Source organism: Trypanosoma cruzi, genomic scaffold (assembly GCF_000209065.1).
Source record: "Trypanosoma cruzi strain CL Brener 1047053516569 genomic scaffold, whole genome shotgun sequence".
Lineage (NCBI taxonomy): Eukaryota > Euglenozoa > Kinetoplastea > Trypanosomatida > Trypanosomatidae > Trypanosoma > Trypanosoma cruzi.
In genome coordinates, this window is record NW_001849511.1 from 183,779 (window position 1) to 198,786 (window position 15,008).

General features: G+C 50.8%; 7 protein-coding genes across 7 annotated transcripts, besides 14 other annotated features; all 7 read right to left on the bottom strand.

The window, feature by feature from the left end:
• Positions 1 to 2,940: part of a sequence feature (heterozygous, non-Esmeraldo-like haplotype) that runs on past the window's edge.
• Positions 124 to 163: a microsatellite.
• Positions 238 to 1,761, bottom strand: Tc00.1047053507949.80 (hypothetical protein, conserved; the record flags this gene model as incomplete). The annotated part of the gene is made up of 1 exon (XM_812066.1): positions 238 to 1,761. One exon carries the CDS (start codon positions 1,759 to 1,761, stop codon positions 238 to 240), a length of 1,524 nt encoding a protein of 507 aa, XP_817159.1.
• Positions 1,842 to 1,865: a microsatellite.
• On the bottom strand, positions 2,099 to 3,541 carry Tc00.1047053507949.110 (zeta tubulin, putative; the record flags this gene model as incomplete). The annotated part of the gene is made up of 1 exon (XM_812067.1): positions 2,099 to 3,541. The coding sequence occupies one exon, from the start codon at positions 3,539 to 3,541 to the stop codon at positions 2,099 to 2,101; it is 1,443 nt and encodes a 480-aa protein (XP_817160.1).
• Positions 2,941 to 3,046: a sequence feature (areas merged during assembly that could not be assigned to a particular haplotype. This can correspond to areas where the two haplotypes were merged or to regions with more than two copies in the genome that were merged during assembly.).
• Positions 3,047 to 14,953: a sequence feature (heterozygous, non-Esmeraldo-like haplotype).
• Positions 3,658 to 3,683: a microsatellite.
• Positions 3,797 to 3,847: a sequence feature (A-rich).
• On the bottom strand, positions 3,966 to 5,036 carry Tc00.1047053507949.120 (hypothetical protein, conserved; the record flags this gene model as incomplete). The annotated part of the gene is made up of 1 exon (XM_812068.1): positions 3,966 to 5,036. The coding sequence occupies one exon, from the start codon at positions 5,034 to 5,036 to the stop codon at positions 3,966 to 3,968; it is 1,071 nt and encodes a 356-aa protein (XP_817161.1).
• Positions 5,178 to 5,201: a microsatellite.
• On the bottom strand, positions 5,307 to 7,151 carry Tc00.1047053507949.130 (glycerol-3-phosphate dehydrogenase (FAD-dependent), putative; the record flags this gene model as incomplete). The annotated part of the gene is made up of 1 exon (XM_812069.1): positions 5,307 to 7,151. The coding sequence occupies one exon, from the start codon at positions 7,149 to 7,151 to the stop codon at positions 5,307 to 5,309; it is 1,845 nt and encodes a 614-aa protein (XP_817162.1).
• Positions 7,346 to 7,373: a microsatellite.
• Positions 7,486 to 8,601, bottom strand: Tc00.1047053507949.140 (hypothetical protein, conserved; the record flags this gene model as incomplete). Its single annotated transcript, XM_812070.1, has 1 exon — positions 7,486 to 8,601. One exon carries the CDS (start codon positions 8,599 to 8,601, stop codon positions 7,486 to 7,488), a length of 1,116 nt encoding a protein of 371 aa, XP_817163.1.
• Positions 8,988 to 9,019: a microsatellite.
• Positions 9,045 to 9,076: a sequence feature (AT_rich).
• Positions 9,084 to 9,111: a microsatellite.
• Tc00.1047053507949.150 (hypothetical protein, conserved) lies at positions 9,334 to 12,165 on the bottom strand (the record flags this gene model as incomplete). Its single annotated transcript, XM_812071.1, has 1 exon — positions 9,334 to 12,165. The coding sequence occupies one exon, from the start codon at positions 12,163 to 12,165 to the stop codon at positions 9,334 to 9,336; it is 2,832 nt and encodes a 943-aa protein (XP_817164.1).
• Positions 13,329 to 13,354: a microsatellite.
• On the bottom strand, positions 13,445 to 14,878 carry Tc00.1047053507949.154 (hypothetical protein, conserved; the record flags this gene model as incomplete). Its single annotated transcript, XM_812076.1, has 1 exon — positions 13,445 to 14,878. One exon carries the CDS (start codon positions 14,876 to 14,878, stop codon positions 13,445 to 13,447), a length of 1,434 nt encoding a protein of 477 aa, XP_817169.1.
• Positions 14,954 to 15,008: part of a sequence feature (areas merged during assembly that could not be assigned to a particular haplotype. This can correspond to areas where the two haplotypes were merged or to regions with more than two copies in the genome that were merged during assembly.) that runs on past the window's edge.

Genomic DNA, 15,008 nt, shown 5'->3' on the forward strand with positions numbered 1-15,008 from the left:
AAAAAGAAGAATACGCATGGACCGTTACACATGTAAATAAAACACTTCTTCAAAGCATTCAATGTCACTTTCTTTGGGTGATCGACACCGCATGTATTACTAATCCCCGTCAACAACAATAGCTTTTTACTTCTTTCTTTCTTTCTTTTTTTTTTTTTTTTTTCAGTCGCCATATTTTGTGTTTTGTCTTCTTGACGTTCCTCTTCTCAATAATGAAAAAAAAAAAAGAAAAAGACGTCAGCATGGCTCTGATGTTTGAGTGGATGACGCCATTGGAGAGGGCTGCTTTGGCTTCTTCTCTTTCCTTCTATTCTTTCCTGTGAGTCTCATTTGAGATTCCAGGGCAGGCCATACCTCCACATTCTTTTTCACCATTGTTCCATACAGCTGCTTGGCGTAGCTATGCAGTCGCTCCATGAGAAGGCCTTTCAACAGTAAATTAAGCGTTTTGGTGTCTCCCCTCACACGACGCTTTTGCATATCCGCGAGTATGGCGGTTGTTCGGCACCAAAGGCCCGAGCGTTCACAAGCAAGAAGAAGAAGCGCATAAGTCTCTGAATTCGGCTGCACAGGGCAGGACTGCATGGCATCAAAGGCAGAAAAACAAGCCTGTGGCTGTGCAGAAAGAAGAAGCACCTCCATGGAGGCGTTAAGGAATTGTACATCCAATGGTACGTGCTCAATGCGAGCCAACAGCGCAAGTGCCTCCTCCACTAACCCATTCTGGCAGAGGCCCTTGAGCAATGCCGTCGCCATGGTAGCGTCAACAGAAATGTGCAATTCAACAACAGCGTCCTTGAAACGTGCCATTGCAAAGGACATGGCGTTGTGAAGACTACAAATGGTAAAAAACGCAGCATACGTCGTGCGTGTTGGCAGAACAACGTACTTATCGGCATCTAGGAGAAGGCGGTTGGAGAAGTGGAAAACGCTGCTGTCGGGTGAAGTAACGGCGGCCAACGTCGTCATGAGACACTCCAGGACCAGCGGTGTGGGGGCAACGTGTGTCTGACGGGCGTGAAAGTACAGTCGCTTCATTGCAGGCAAAAACGGCACCGCATCAACTGCCGCCACAGAATTCACATGAGTTTCCCCAGCAGAAGAAGATGAAGTCAGACGCGGCACCTGAGCCCTGCCTGCCAGGCGTTCCTCAACGCTGCACTGTGCCCACAAAGCGATGATGGCCTCGACGTTGCGGGAAGATAATGCTAGCCGCTGGAGGTAAAAATCATGTAGCAAACGCTCCAATTCCATCGCCTTTTGAAGAGACGGCATTGGAGAAGACATCAACTCGCAAAATTGGCGTTCTTTTCGCAGGTTCAACGATGCATGCTCATTTAGTAGAAATTTGGGCGCCGCCGCTCGCTGCATGCTGAGCTCTCCCACATGTCCACGATGGGCGTATCGTTCCTTGTGCGATGGCACGTACTCTTCCGCGAAGGGTGCGGCAATGCATGAGACGGCCCCACCGTCACTATCCAAGCGCAGCTCGGGGGGCGCCACACCACCTGGTGGTGCATGAAGCCAGTGTGCACTCGCCCTATACTGCGCCTCCGCTTCCGCCATCAGAATTCGCGCGTCGGGGGTAACGCCGTGATCGTACAAGCCACGTTCTTCATCCCTAACGGCAAACTGATAGGATGTGCGGGGTGCACTGTGCCTATTGGCGCCGCTGATGCGGTCGACGGGCGAAATTACCGCGCGGCGGCACTGCGTGCCAATAAAGAAACCCCCACGGGCAAAGAGGTTCACACGGCGCATCCTTGCATGGAGACACACACAGACAGAAGATCAAATGCACGAAAACAAGAAAAAAGACGCCTTAAATACCCTCCTCCAATAAAAAAAAAAAAAAAAAAAGAAAAGTAAACTTACACAGATACGCAACATATCAGCGGCGGCGCAAGCGTAACAGGGGCAAAAAAGTATTTTTTACAAGCGCATACACAAATGCCCTCATTTATGGTTGCAGAACTGATCGAAAGGGGCGGTGCCGCGTTGGGTTGTGTGGGGAAGAGACCAAAGTGAAATCCATGAAAGAAGCCAAACAATATGTCGATGACAAAAGTAAATAATAATAATAATGTGTCATCGTCCATCAAATCTCCTCCGCTGCAGAGAGTCTTGTAGCAACCTCCCGTATTGCTGCCTGTATGCACTCCGCCGTCATTCCCATGTCCTCAAATGTTGACAAAAAAGCTCCCGCCTTGACTTTCATTGCAGCTGACCGCAATAAGCGAAACAAAACTGCCGCATTCAGTTCACGTGCTTCATTTAACACAAGAACCCCTTCCATCTGCTGAAGGAGAGCCACCGAGACGGAGCGCCGAGTTGCCGCGGTCTCTTTCAGGCCCTTCAGTAATTCCTTCGGCACTTGCACCTCTTCTCTAGAAGTCACCAAATTGGGGTTCCGCAGGGAACGCGCGGTGTGTATCAGTTCTATCGGGACACTAGGGTATACCCCAGGCATGCTTTGCTTGGCCCCGCGAAGGACGTAAAGGCGTGAAACTGTCGCAGACTCTTTAAAACGCAAGTAGTGCCTCTGTGGAGTGGGCAAAATGGTCAAAATGTTGTTGATTTCCCGAGGATTGGGGGAGCACTTCAGTACAAGTTCCCCCACGGCATTTGTACTTCGGCCGTATAGCAGGATCGGGAGCAACATCGTCAAAAAAACCTCGTTAATCTCCTTGAAGGTTGCACACGACGGGATAGAAGAGAAGGAAGGGGTGGAAAACGACGTGTTGCCTCGACCACGAGGCCTTCCTCCGGCGCAAGAATCCTCCTGTACACGAATACAATCGTCATTGCGTAACAATAGAACAGCATTCGCATTCTCTTGTAAGGCATGTAGCGTGAGTGCGGCGTTCAGGCCCTGCGTGGAGAGTTCACCAACGGCCTGGGGTGCCACAGTGATACTGACAAGGTAAGATGCACGCCGCTTCTCCATCATCATTCCATCTAGCCCGTCGTGCCGCATCATTTCTGCCTCCTCGCACTCATCCACCGTCAGGGAACTGTCCACAGGCTCGATAAAGTAGTAACGGATTTTTTCCAGCAGTCGAGTGGCCATGCCGCTGCCTGTTCCGCCCACAAGACTATGCAGTACGATAATAGCCTCAAACTCCATCGCATCATCTGTCCGACGCGTTTCGGCATGAATTGCGCGAAGGGCATTCCGGACAACATGACTGTCACAACGCCGCTGGTCCTTCACCACCTGAAACGGCCGTGCCACAACGGCATTTTCCGCAGCCCGGTGGCTCAGTGGATCGTCCACGCCGTAATATCCAAGCGCCCAATGATTGCCGCGTCCGGACTGACCGTGGATGACATTCTCTGCACGCAAAACGTCTTTTTGACGCTCATACACCGCTGTGACTACTTTGGGCTCGGAGTCTACAAGCACGCAGCGCGCCCTGCGATCACGCGTAAAAAAGGGCGAAGGCAACGCACCCGAGTTTGTCGTCAGTTTCAGCTGCCGCCAGAGTTCATCGCCCAGCTGGTTGCCGCACTGTCCTACTTGCACCACTACCACCGCCATCTCTCGTTCTCGCTCTCTTGCAGTCCTTTTCCCGCTCCTCACAGACAACCTCCCACACGGATGGAAGGATGAGTCGAGATGCTTTGCCGCGGGAATTTGCCTCAGCAAACACAAATAGAGAGAAACAGAGAGAGAGAGAGAGGCGACAAGAAGCCAATATTAATAATTAAACACAAAAATGCTCGGAGAAAGACTTAGGCACGCATTAAAGGAAAAAACAACAACAACAACAAGTGTAGAGTTTTGAGAGGGAGCAAAAGAAAAGAAAAAAAGGAATAACAACAAATACAAAAAGAAAAAGAGAAAAATATCTCTATGTGTCTTTCTTTTGCTTTCCTTGGAGATTGTCATGCAAACCATCTTCTACACTCCCCACCTCCACTGCGAGCACAGAGATGTACACGGACAGAGAGAGAGAGAGAGACTAGCTGGACTTCCAGCCGCGATGAAAAAAGGCTGTACTGCCCAACACACCCGTCTTTACAAGAATACCACGCAGCCACCAAAGTAGCCGTTGAAGGACGTAGGCAATACAGAAGTACTGCACCCATGCCCATTTTAAGGCTTCTTGGATCGACGGGACGTAATTCACCTCCGCACGTTGAATGTGTAGTTTAATACGCCAGGTGAAAGCACCTAAAGCGTCTAAATCCTCGCCGAGCACACGGTTGTAGTTTTCATCCCGTAGTAAAGCAAGTCCTCCAACGGTCTCCAATTTGGGTTTAAACTGCAACGACTGGTTCCGCAGGGTGTATTGACTGGCAAATAGAGGCACGTTAAGCAGTTCATCCACATCCGTGACGTTATCAAAGGGGCTATCGATGTACGTCCTCGTGTAACGGACATTCGGGGAGGCTATAAGTGGTTCTGTCGAGTGGAATAGCAGGTCACCCTCTGTAATGGCAGAAAGTGGTCCCCCCTCGGTTCCGGGTATCCAATGGTCACGTTTAAAGCTAAAGAGTGCCGCCGTCCTCATCTTGAGCGTGACGATGTGATGATCAAACTCATAGAAGAACTCGGGAAGGAAATCTACCTGAAAAACAGCGTCCCCCATGTCAGAAGGTGTCACGTCCTTCTCGATGTCGCCCACGTCGTTGATGGGCAAACTGAGAATCATTGTCACGAAGTCCACACGACCGTCGCCGTCACGGTCGTCTTCGTAGATGGAGAAGAATGGCAGCACCGCCAATTGCTCCTGAACGTTAATATGTTTTTCGTTAAATTCGTTTGAGCAGGTCCAAAGCTTCTCCTGTCCCTTAACGGTGGTGTAGCGCAGGACGCAGCGGTTCGTAAAATAAACATGCGGCATCTGCATGAAGGAATTACTCCTCAACCAGAAGTTTCTCATCGCCAACCCAATGAACACCGGCGCCACTAGAATAGCAAGGAGGCAAAGAATGTAGAATAGCCACGAGCCCAAACCACGAGGGATATAGCGCACCTTGTAATGCTCATGAAACAAGGCGGCATTGCGGAAACAAAACTCCCTCAACATACGTGTCGGCTAACGCCTTGGTGTTTCCTTCTTAAAAAGGGTGTGGGATGGGAGGAATCAATGAGGGCAAAAGTGGGCTTTAAAACCGTGCAGCGCCGCAACGTCCACCACTCGAGTGCAGAGACATGAGGATGCAGAGAGAAACAAAAACAAAAACAACAACAACAAAACTTACACCCACGACAATTCATGGCCCCACAAACACAAACACAAACACAAACACAACCAATTAAATTATCACAAGCGGTCCTCACGTCTAACGCGAGCCCATCACGCAAAACTGATACTCCGGATGAAGGCTTTTGTCACTTCCAACTCCACTTTCGTTCGCTCCGCAGTCCACCCTAATTCGCACCTCATGATCTCTGCAATGGCGGGAAGAGCTGCCAACGCCTCAGCGGGGCTACTGTATGCGGTGTGTTTCCGCCGCGCAACAATGTCTAGCAGACGTGCCGCGTACTCTTCACGCACAATCCTCTGTATACGTTTCACTGGCGAGACAACATCGCTGGTGGCATCCCTTGACTGCGCTCCAACTAATGCCAGACGAGACGTCTGGCATGGCCTCAGTGCGGCTGTTTCCGCTGTTGAAAATGCACCGCTATCATGCAGCAGTCGGTCCAAAGCCTTCTCCGCAATGTCTCTAGCAAAACCTAACGTCCCTCCGTACACATGCACAACGTTTGGCTGCTCCTTCCCCGAGCTGATGTGGCAGCCCTCCATAAAGATGTCCTTTGCCAAAGGAACATGTGGGGGAGATGCAATAATTGGCACAATGGAGGAGAGACAAGACAAGACACGCTCCTCATCCACTTTTACGCCAGAGACTTGTAAAGCGCGGAAAAGATGTTTCCGTTGGCTTATGTACACATCGTGAATATTACAACCATTATTATTTTTCGTGCCAGCCAGCGTCAATACGGTCGTTGGTGCCACGGCATAGCTTTTGCTAGGAAGTCGGAACAAGGAAGAGAGGCTCGGGCCAATTAATACACAACCATCAAACCATGGCAACATCATGACAGAAGAGAAGCTGTGAGACGTCGGTGCCACGGAAAATGCATCGGCACCAAAAAGAAGATCCGCATTGTTCGGTGTGGCAGTCTGCACCGCGGTTCGAGGCAGTACGAGGTAGGACCTCACTTGATGCCTTTTCACAGCACTCGGCACCGCATCCATCGCATTTCCTGGCACCAGCTGCTTTACTTCATCAACCCAAGAACCCGCGCAATTCGCTATGCTGCGCGTGTACACTGTAACAGCTCGTGGGGCTAACTCACCCACGCCGCTTGGCGTACTCACATCGTTTACAATAACAGCAAAGTTCGCCTGACCCTTCAACTCCGCTGTTGTTTCCACGTTTGTGATGCTCGTTACAGACGCGTAGTTGAGTACCACCGCACCCAACGCCTCAGCAGTGCGAGCAAGCGCAATGGAGGCCGCGTTGCCGTCTAAAAAGGCATCCTCTACAAGAATACCTCCTCGCATACCTTTTCCTGCTTCCTGAAGCTCCTTCCGCAACACATTGCCTCGCACAAACCTAAATGGCCTCCAGTCACCTGAAAACGCACTTAACAGTGTTGCGATAACGGCGGCTGTTGTTAATTCCATCAATTCTAATAAATGACACGATAAAACAAGGGTGGAGACGCCATTCTCAAGAAGCCCTGGTGCCACATTTGACCACACAGTTAACGCCCGCCATGCCTCCACACCACGACGGAGCCAAACTAAATCACGTTGACGCAATGCTCGCTGAATATATGAAAATGCACCGGGAATAAGCGGCGGCGACGTTCCTGTGTGGCCGGCGCCAAAGTCATCGGCATCCACCAGAGCGACGCGCAGCCCACGCTGAGCAGCATCCACGGCGGTGTACAGCCCCGTCGCGCCGCCGCCAATAACAAGTACATCAAACGGCTCCTTCTTAGTGCTACTCCCAAGTAACTGTAGTCTCATGGCGTGGGATTGTGGCATGTTCATCGTCGTATCCACAGGCAACAAAACGACAGCGCTGCGCCGCAGCTGCCAGCGGTGGTACAACGCCCAACTGGAGACAAACGCCACTCCCACAGCAGCCACCCGTGCGGCAAAACGTCTAGAGCGCCGGCCCATCCGCGAACACTTCACTTATTGCCCAGTACGCGTATACAAAATTAACATTATATATATACCGCACCCACCGGCATGTGCGACCAAACACGCACAGAGGGGCAGACACAAGAAAAAAAGACAGATGGAGGAATAAAATGAGATTATAAACACGGAAAAAAAAATGAAAAGCAGAAGATTTATTTTATTATAATAAGCACACACACACACACACACACACACACAAAATAGGAAATCCTCTTCTTTTTATGTGTTGCTGGGAGACATGCAGATTAACACCAAACAAAGGAAAAGAAGAAATGATTGTAATAATTACTTTTATATTTATGAGATTCAATCATCGCTTCTTGTAAAGTGATGCCACCAACACTTCCCGCGGATCGTGCTTCACGCCACGATTTGCCTCAGCCTGATCTTCGCGCTTAATAAAATCATATGCCACAAAATATTTCTCCACGGTGTCGTAATAGTCCAAATAGAAACCAATACTCTCCACAAGTTCAGAAAACCGTTTTGGATGTGGAACACGAGAACGCACTTCAATGATTTTTAAAAGACGCTTCGGCTTCAGCACACGGAAAGCCTCATAAAGGCATTCTACGTAGTCTGTTGACATGAGGCTGAGTGAAAAAATGCAAATGTCAACAGTATTGTTGTCCAAAGGCACATTGGTTGCATTGGCTACCGTCACATAATCATTCACTGCACAGAAGTCAAAGGAGTGAACAGTGTACCCCTTGGGTCGCATCGCCTGGGCGATTTGCGCATCACCACACCCCATGTCTGCAATAACCCAGCCTGTGGGGATATATCCCGGCATACTTTTTGCCTTATTTGCAAGAAAACGACCACGTCGGTCCCCCAAAAGTGCATCCACAACAACTTGACTTGGTTTTAATGGCCATTGCTCAAGTTGCTGACGGTATCCATTGTGGTAATCTGCGTACGTGGATGGGTCACGCAAGAGTTGACTAGCAAAGGCCACGGGGGAGTTATAAATTTGTTCATTTAACAAGCGAAACGTACTCGACGAGAGTTTTGTGCGAAAGTGTTCTAAGACGGCGTCATCGCCTTTTGCCTTCATGATGGCACGGCGTTGGGCAGCGCTACTGGCACCGCTGGATCGTTTGGCCGTGGCGTCACTATCGCCTTTTTTCCCTCCTGGAGCAGGGGTGTAAAGTGGGATGCGATTGGCCTTTTTGTAAGCCCGCTCCTCCAGTTTGTTTTTGAATGGGATGTGCTGGCGATCGTTTGCAAAGTCCCGACTGGCGTTCCCACCCGAATGTGACACAACGGGTCCTTTCAGGGTACTGCCATTGTGGCTCTTTTTCGTTGGATCCGTGCTAATCCTGTGCACTTTCTTCGGATGCCTCTCCGTGGAGGCGGCGGAGGTCTCTTTCTTCGCGGACCTCACGTGCTTTCCACCCTTGCGCCCTTTCGACCCACCAAACATGCGTCGTCCGAATGCCTCCTCCTCCTCCTTCTTCGTGGGCGTTGCCCTTTATTATTGCTAGCCGCTTCCCCTCGCCAAATGCACAGAAACGTCACCTCAACACTTTACACTCCTCTCACCAAAACAGAAAGAAAAAAACATTTGAAAAGGAGAACTGAAAAAACACGGGCATGATGCTCGCAATGGCGTCCCTTGAACACCCACATGCCCACACACGCACTCCCTGACAAGCCCCCAATGCGGCAGATCATAGGCCATGCATACATTGTACAACACGCTGCTCCAATTGCACGCTAAACCTTAGTTTTGTCTATGGGGTGAGAAAATTCGCTGCCGACACACACACACACAAAATACAAAAAGAAAAGAGAGAATTGTTCAGTTCTCTCCTCCTCCTCCTCCTCCTCCTCCTTCCCCTTTTGCCCTTACTCTCGTTTAGCATGAAAAATAAATAAATAAGTATATATATATATATGACTGATACAAGAACAACAACAACAACGACAACAAAAAAAGACAACTACCTTCAATGAGAGGTCATGTAGTTTCCTTCATTATGAAATTATCCAATACTGCTTAAAAATAATGAAGCTCAATGAGAGCTTATCAAACATAAATACTCTCAGCCATCATCTTATGTATGCACCCTCGTATGCACATATGCACCCCCCCCCCCTTCCCCGCAGGGAAACTTCCCACCACCACCTCATTTTTACAAATAACGGCTATTTATCAACTCAACAAGCCCTGATGGGTTGTACTGGAAACAAAGCGCTCACCATCGCCACCACGGTGCGATACAGAACGCACTACGGAGGTACATTTTTCGAGGAATTCGTCGCGGTTGCATGTGATTTTCCGAAACACCTCCGCCGCAGATTGATGAAAATCGCGAAGAATTTGTTCGTGCTGCAGAACCCTTTCGTCTATATTATCTAGCTGAGGTGGCTGAGATGAAGTAGGAAGCGTTGTTTGCGTGGCATCCCAGCGATTGCCAGTGTCTCCCGACGGGGGATCTACGGTCTCAATCACCTCACCTCGGCTACTACACAAGGGTGAGCTTCGAGAGATATTAGAAATAGATCCTACAGAGTCCCATCCTGTTTGAGCCATTTTGGAGCTTTGTGGTGTCGTGGCACTCCTTTCCCTTAAGCGCTCGTATGAGTGTGGGGGGAGCGGCAAAACTGCCTTTGGCACACGTTGATCTTTTGGTGTTGTTGTTTCAGAAACCTGTACAGTATAAGGCTCAGCCCCAAGAAAGCCCTTTCCTCCATCGTATGAAGGAGATGTGGAGGGCGGCGGAGCAGATGTTCGACTCAGAGAACGCGGGGCAAAGGGCGCGCGCTGCTGCTCCCGCCGAATCTCGCGTAGTGCGGCTTCCTTCGCCACCTTCGCCCTTTGTTTGTACCGATTAAATTGCTCCTCAAGGTGGGCTCGCTTGCTGCGCTCGTCTTCAAGTTGATTGCGTAGCCGCTGAATAGGCTCCGATGCCGTCGTGGCAAGCGCCTCTAACTTCGCGTCCTTCTCACGCAGCTGCCGTCTCAAGCTGGACAGCACACTTTCCGTCTGCTGCTGGTGTGCAGATGCCGCACGACGTGTACTGGAAAGGTCCTCCTGGTGCCGCAGCGCGCTTTGCTCCATTTTCAACAGCAGTTGCTTGCTGTGCGCCTGCTCCTCTTTCAGCTGTTCACTTAAACCCTCCACCTCGCGTTCCAGACGCACCGTGCGGTCCTCTGCATGACGTAAGGCCTGTTGCAGCGCTTCGACTTCACGACAATATTTGTGCTCTTCCTCTTGCAGTTGTTGTGTGATGCCCTCCACAATTTTTTGATGCCCTGCACGTTCCTCACGCATTTCGTGTTCCTTCCGTGCAATCTGAAGGCGGAGTTGTTCCAGCTCCTGCTGCAGGAATTCCAGACGCTCGGTCAAGTGTTTTTTATCCTCCTGCACGGAAGTCAACTTTAATGCCAATTCCTCCTGTTGTTCCTTCTGCTGCCGGCGCTGTTCCTTCAGCGCATGGTACTTTCGCTCCACCTTCTCCAGTGCAGTTAATTTTTCGGTTGCCTCACCAATCAGATCCTGATAGCTCTTAGTGGTTAGATGGAACTCCGCTTCCAGCCGGCGAAGTTCCTCCCGTGAGCGCTGGTCCTGCTCCCGCAGCTGTAATTCCAAACGGCTCACCAAATCCAACGCATCCTTCTCACGCATCGTCATCATTTTCTCACGCTGCCTGCTCTCCACCAGATCTCCTTTGCGCTTCGCCAATTCTTCTTCCAGCTCGGCCAGCCGCTTTCGTGTACCCTTCAAAGACTCACGTAGATCTGCCAATTGCCTCTTCTTTGCGTCCACATCGCCCTGCAAAGATTGGCGCTGGGAAGTGGCAGCCTCCAACTCTACTTTTAGTTTCTCAATAGCCTTCTCCCTTTCTTCCACTGTCTTTCGCGCTTCATCCGCCCGCAACCGCTCTTCCTCAACTGCGACCTGAAGCAACTTCTGCTTCACGTTAAAGGATGCCTGAAGTTGCGTTGTGACCTCCTCTTCAGATTTCTGCCGCGTCTCCAAGGCCTCGTGACGAAGCTGGGAAAGTTCCCGATTGTGCTCCATGCGGATACGCGAAAGTTCCTCACGGTGGGATGCTTCCTGTTCCGCCAACTGGCGCCGCAAACGTTCCAAAGCCGCGCTCGTTTGTGTCGATATGAATGCATGAGCGTCATGCTGTCTTCTTGTCTCTGTGGCCTCCAGTGACAGCGAGGTTTCATGCGGGAGATTCGTCACCGGCCCTCTTTGCTCCGTGTGCGTGTTTTCGTATGGTGCGGCAGAAGCCTCAGTGGCCGCTGGTGTTGGGGTATTCGTATTATTTGCCGCCGCACCGGAGAGAAGAGACCTAAATGTGTCTTTCCACCGTTGGCCAATCTGAGAGGCATTATTATCCTCCGTACCGGTGGTAGAAGTGTTCACGGTGCCTTTTACCGAGACGTTTTGGCCGCTTCTTGCTGCTCCTTGCGTCGAATGGGCTAAAAGCGTACGAGATGGGGCATCCGATGACAGCGTCGTATTAGTTGTGGAGGTGCCAGAACGCCCATCCGCAGCAACGCCCATCGATAACGTCTGCACACGACTCCACGGCCACCGCCGCGCCCCGTTTGTCCCGCTGCTCTCCGCACTCGTGTCTTTATTATTCGGTTCACGGCGGTGTTTTTGAAGCGGCCTCCCGTTTTCACTTTGATAACAGTAATGTGGCGGCCTGTCCTCGTGTACCGCTGCTGTCGTTGTGCGTGGCAACAAGGATGATGATAATCCGGCTGTCCTCTTTTTTCCCATGACAGGCGGAACGGCTACGCCACCGCCTGCTCGTGCCGTCCCTGCCAATTCCTCTGTGTGTTGCACACCACATGCGCTTGCGCGTCCATCATCTACAAACGCCTTCCGCTCTCTCGACTCACCCAAAGTTTCCCTGCGCCGCGTCGTTTCGTACAGACGCTGCACCCCTCGTGTTGTGTGATCAATCAGCTCAAGAAGATCGCTCGGAAGATCCTTCTCGTACGAGGAAAGTGAGCCTTTCATCGTCTAAACGCCAACTCAAAGTAAAAAAGGGTGGCAGTCGCAAGGGAACTCAGCCAGTCCGCCGCGGTGCTGCCACTAGTCGTGCGACAAAAGGGAGAGGACAGCAACAAAAAAAAAAAGGAGAGGAGGGCCCCTCGTCCTTTTATGAGAACAGAAATCTACAAATGTACTGCCATTCGTTTTTTTTTTAGATCGGAGAAACGCGCGTGCAAGAGATAAAAAAGAGAAAGTAAATAAACCAAATATATAAAACAACAACTTTTTCACACCACTGCACCTCAAGCACAAGAAATAAATAGATGCATCAACGTCAACGCCAGGAAATAAACAAACAAACAAAAGGCATACACCAATAAGGCAACAAAGTGAGGAAAAGAAGAAAAGAGAGAGTCGAGAACATTACAGTTCGACCACGTCCTCACTCCCCAACCGCAGTAACTCTGACCACTCCGCAGGTGCAAGACGCCTCACCCTGCATGTGCATTCACAAGGATTCCTTCTCACCTTCTGATACGTTTGCGGCGTCTTGGGCGCGGTGCACAGATTCTCGTGATTGGGGAATAGTATGTCCTCCCCAACGCATTCTCCATAAGTAACGGAGCCACATGCCCGTTGAGTCCGAATACTTCCCAATTTTGTACCCGTCATTCCGTTTCGCTCCGCTGAAGCCGTCATATGCGCCGCGCCACCGACAGGGGGACCTTGACGGAAAGGGTTCAACCGCCGTATAAGTTCCATGCGGATTTGGAGATGTTCTTCCCACAAGCCCACGTCTTCTAGAGAAGGATCATTAATGCCTGAAGCACATGAGTCACTGCTCGTCACTTCACTTCCTTCCCATGACGAAACAGTTTCCCAGACAACAGCAACTTGCTCCTTAGCAGTGTCCATCGTAGTCTTCCAAAGACTTGTGGCTTCACGAGGAACACGGCGATAGGCTCCGAGTGGTAGGAAAGACCCCTTCAGCCCTCCGCTCCCGGTGCTGTTCCCCCCGCGGCATTGCATTCCACAGAGAGTACTGCCCTTTCACCCTGTGACGCTATCAGTCGCCGTCTCACCCCGTTTACTTCTGTACCTTAAAACAACAACAACAAAAAAGATTACTGTGCTCCATTCAAGAACCACACATGCACAAAACGAGAACGGGGAGAGCACATACACAAAACAACAACAACAACAACAAAAACAAAAAATGACGGGTGAATGCACGAACGGGCTCTTCCTCCCTATTTAACGAGTACGCTTCAACGACAGACAAACAAACACTCTAATCGGATGCTTAGCGGTCCTGCATCTCCCCGCCAAAGGGCACAGAGGCGTCGAATCCAAAGTGAACCATGTGGCAATTCCGTAATTCACGGTTTCGGTTCCGTTTGCGACGAATCCTTCTTGCCACCTCCGCGGCATGCTGCTCCTGTAGCGTTTTCCTTACAACCCTCAATGCAGCCTCGTCCTTTTGGTGTGGAATCCACACGGCTCGTGAGGCGGCACTCATCGTCTCGCTATCAGGAATCGTAAGATCGCGTACCTTAAGAACCGCAGGGGAGGGATTCAACCACCACGCGAGCACCGTCCCCGCCAATTTTCTCCCTTCTCCCCTAAACTCCTCGCCTTCCCCGCCCTGCCCCGCGATCCTGCCACCCCACAATGCAGGGTCATGAATACAAATGCCATCAGGTACCGGGAGCGCAGGTAGCGCTTCTCTCCCAATCATCACACCCGGCATTGACGTAACCTCGTCAATGACTTCCACGGGAACAATCGTTTCCATTTCATCCACAAATACGGAGACTGCCACGTTTCCCTTGGCCTGGGCCCGTACGTCCATGAAACTCCTTTGATTCCCACCTGTTCTCCTGGACGCTTTCACACGCACGTCAACAGGCAGAGCACCGTCCAAGTTTTTCCTGGGTTTACCTAGTGAGACTCTCAAAGCCGGGGCCTCAAAAGACATGGAAGAGTCATGACTCGGAGACAAAACCCGGTCGAATATCACCAAGACGCGCTCGCCCACATGGAGGCAAGTAGGAATGCTGTTTTTACCTCGCACCGGCACCCCACGACGTGTGTACAACATTGACTGAGCCACCACACCAACGGGAAGTTCCAACTGCCCTGCTGTGCCATCCGCGCCCAGAACAGCATCAGCCTCATCATCGCAAAGAAACACGTTCAGCGATTCGCCCCTTTTAAAGGGGCTTCGAAGCCCTTTAACTAATCGGCACTCGTAAGCTTTCATGTAGTGATCTGGAAGGTAATAAAGCAGACCCCGTTGTTGGGACTCCTTTAGAAGCTTCTCCTGTAAGATTACTTGATTAGTGTGAAGAGCTACGCATCCTTCTCTATCTGGGACATTGGCAGGAGACAGCAGCAACCTTTCAAGCTCCTCAAGACGATGCAACTCTGGTCGTCGGCAGACAAGAACAAGCTCCTTTTTAGACCGCACATTCCTCACCGCTCTGTCATCCGTCACACCGACATCCGGGACATCGACGATGCGGTGGAACACTTCAATACACTGATTGCCGCAGCGTCCGGCCTCCATGTACTCTCGCCACGCCTCCGGAAAGCGTTGCAGTGAGGCTCCCCGTGGAATCAAAAAATCCAGCTGCGTCAGAGTGTACTCCACATTCGCATGTGACAACAGAAACTGAATAACTTTATAATGTTTTGAAATCTGGGCTGTGTTAAGAATTTCACCCAACTCACTCATCGTGGGTAGTTCACACAAGGCCCTCTTTTCCACCGCCGCTTTCTCGCTCACACACGCAAACAGGGATATACTCACCTGGGCCGCTGGCCAAATCCTGAATTTATCAATAGTAGAAAACAAACAAGATAGA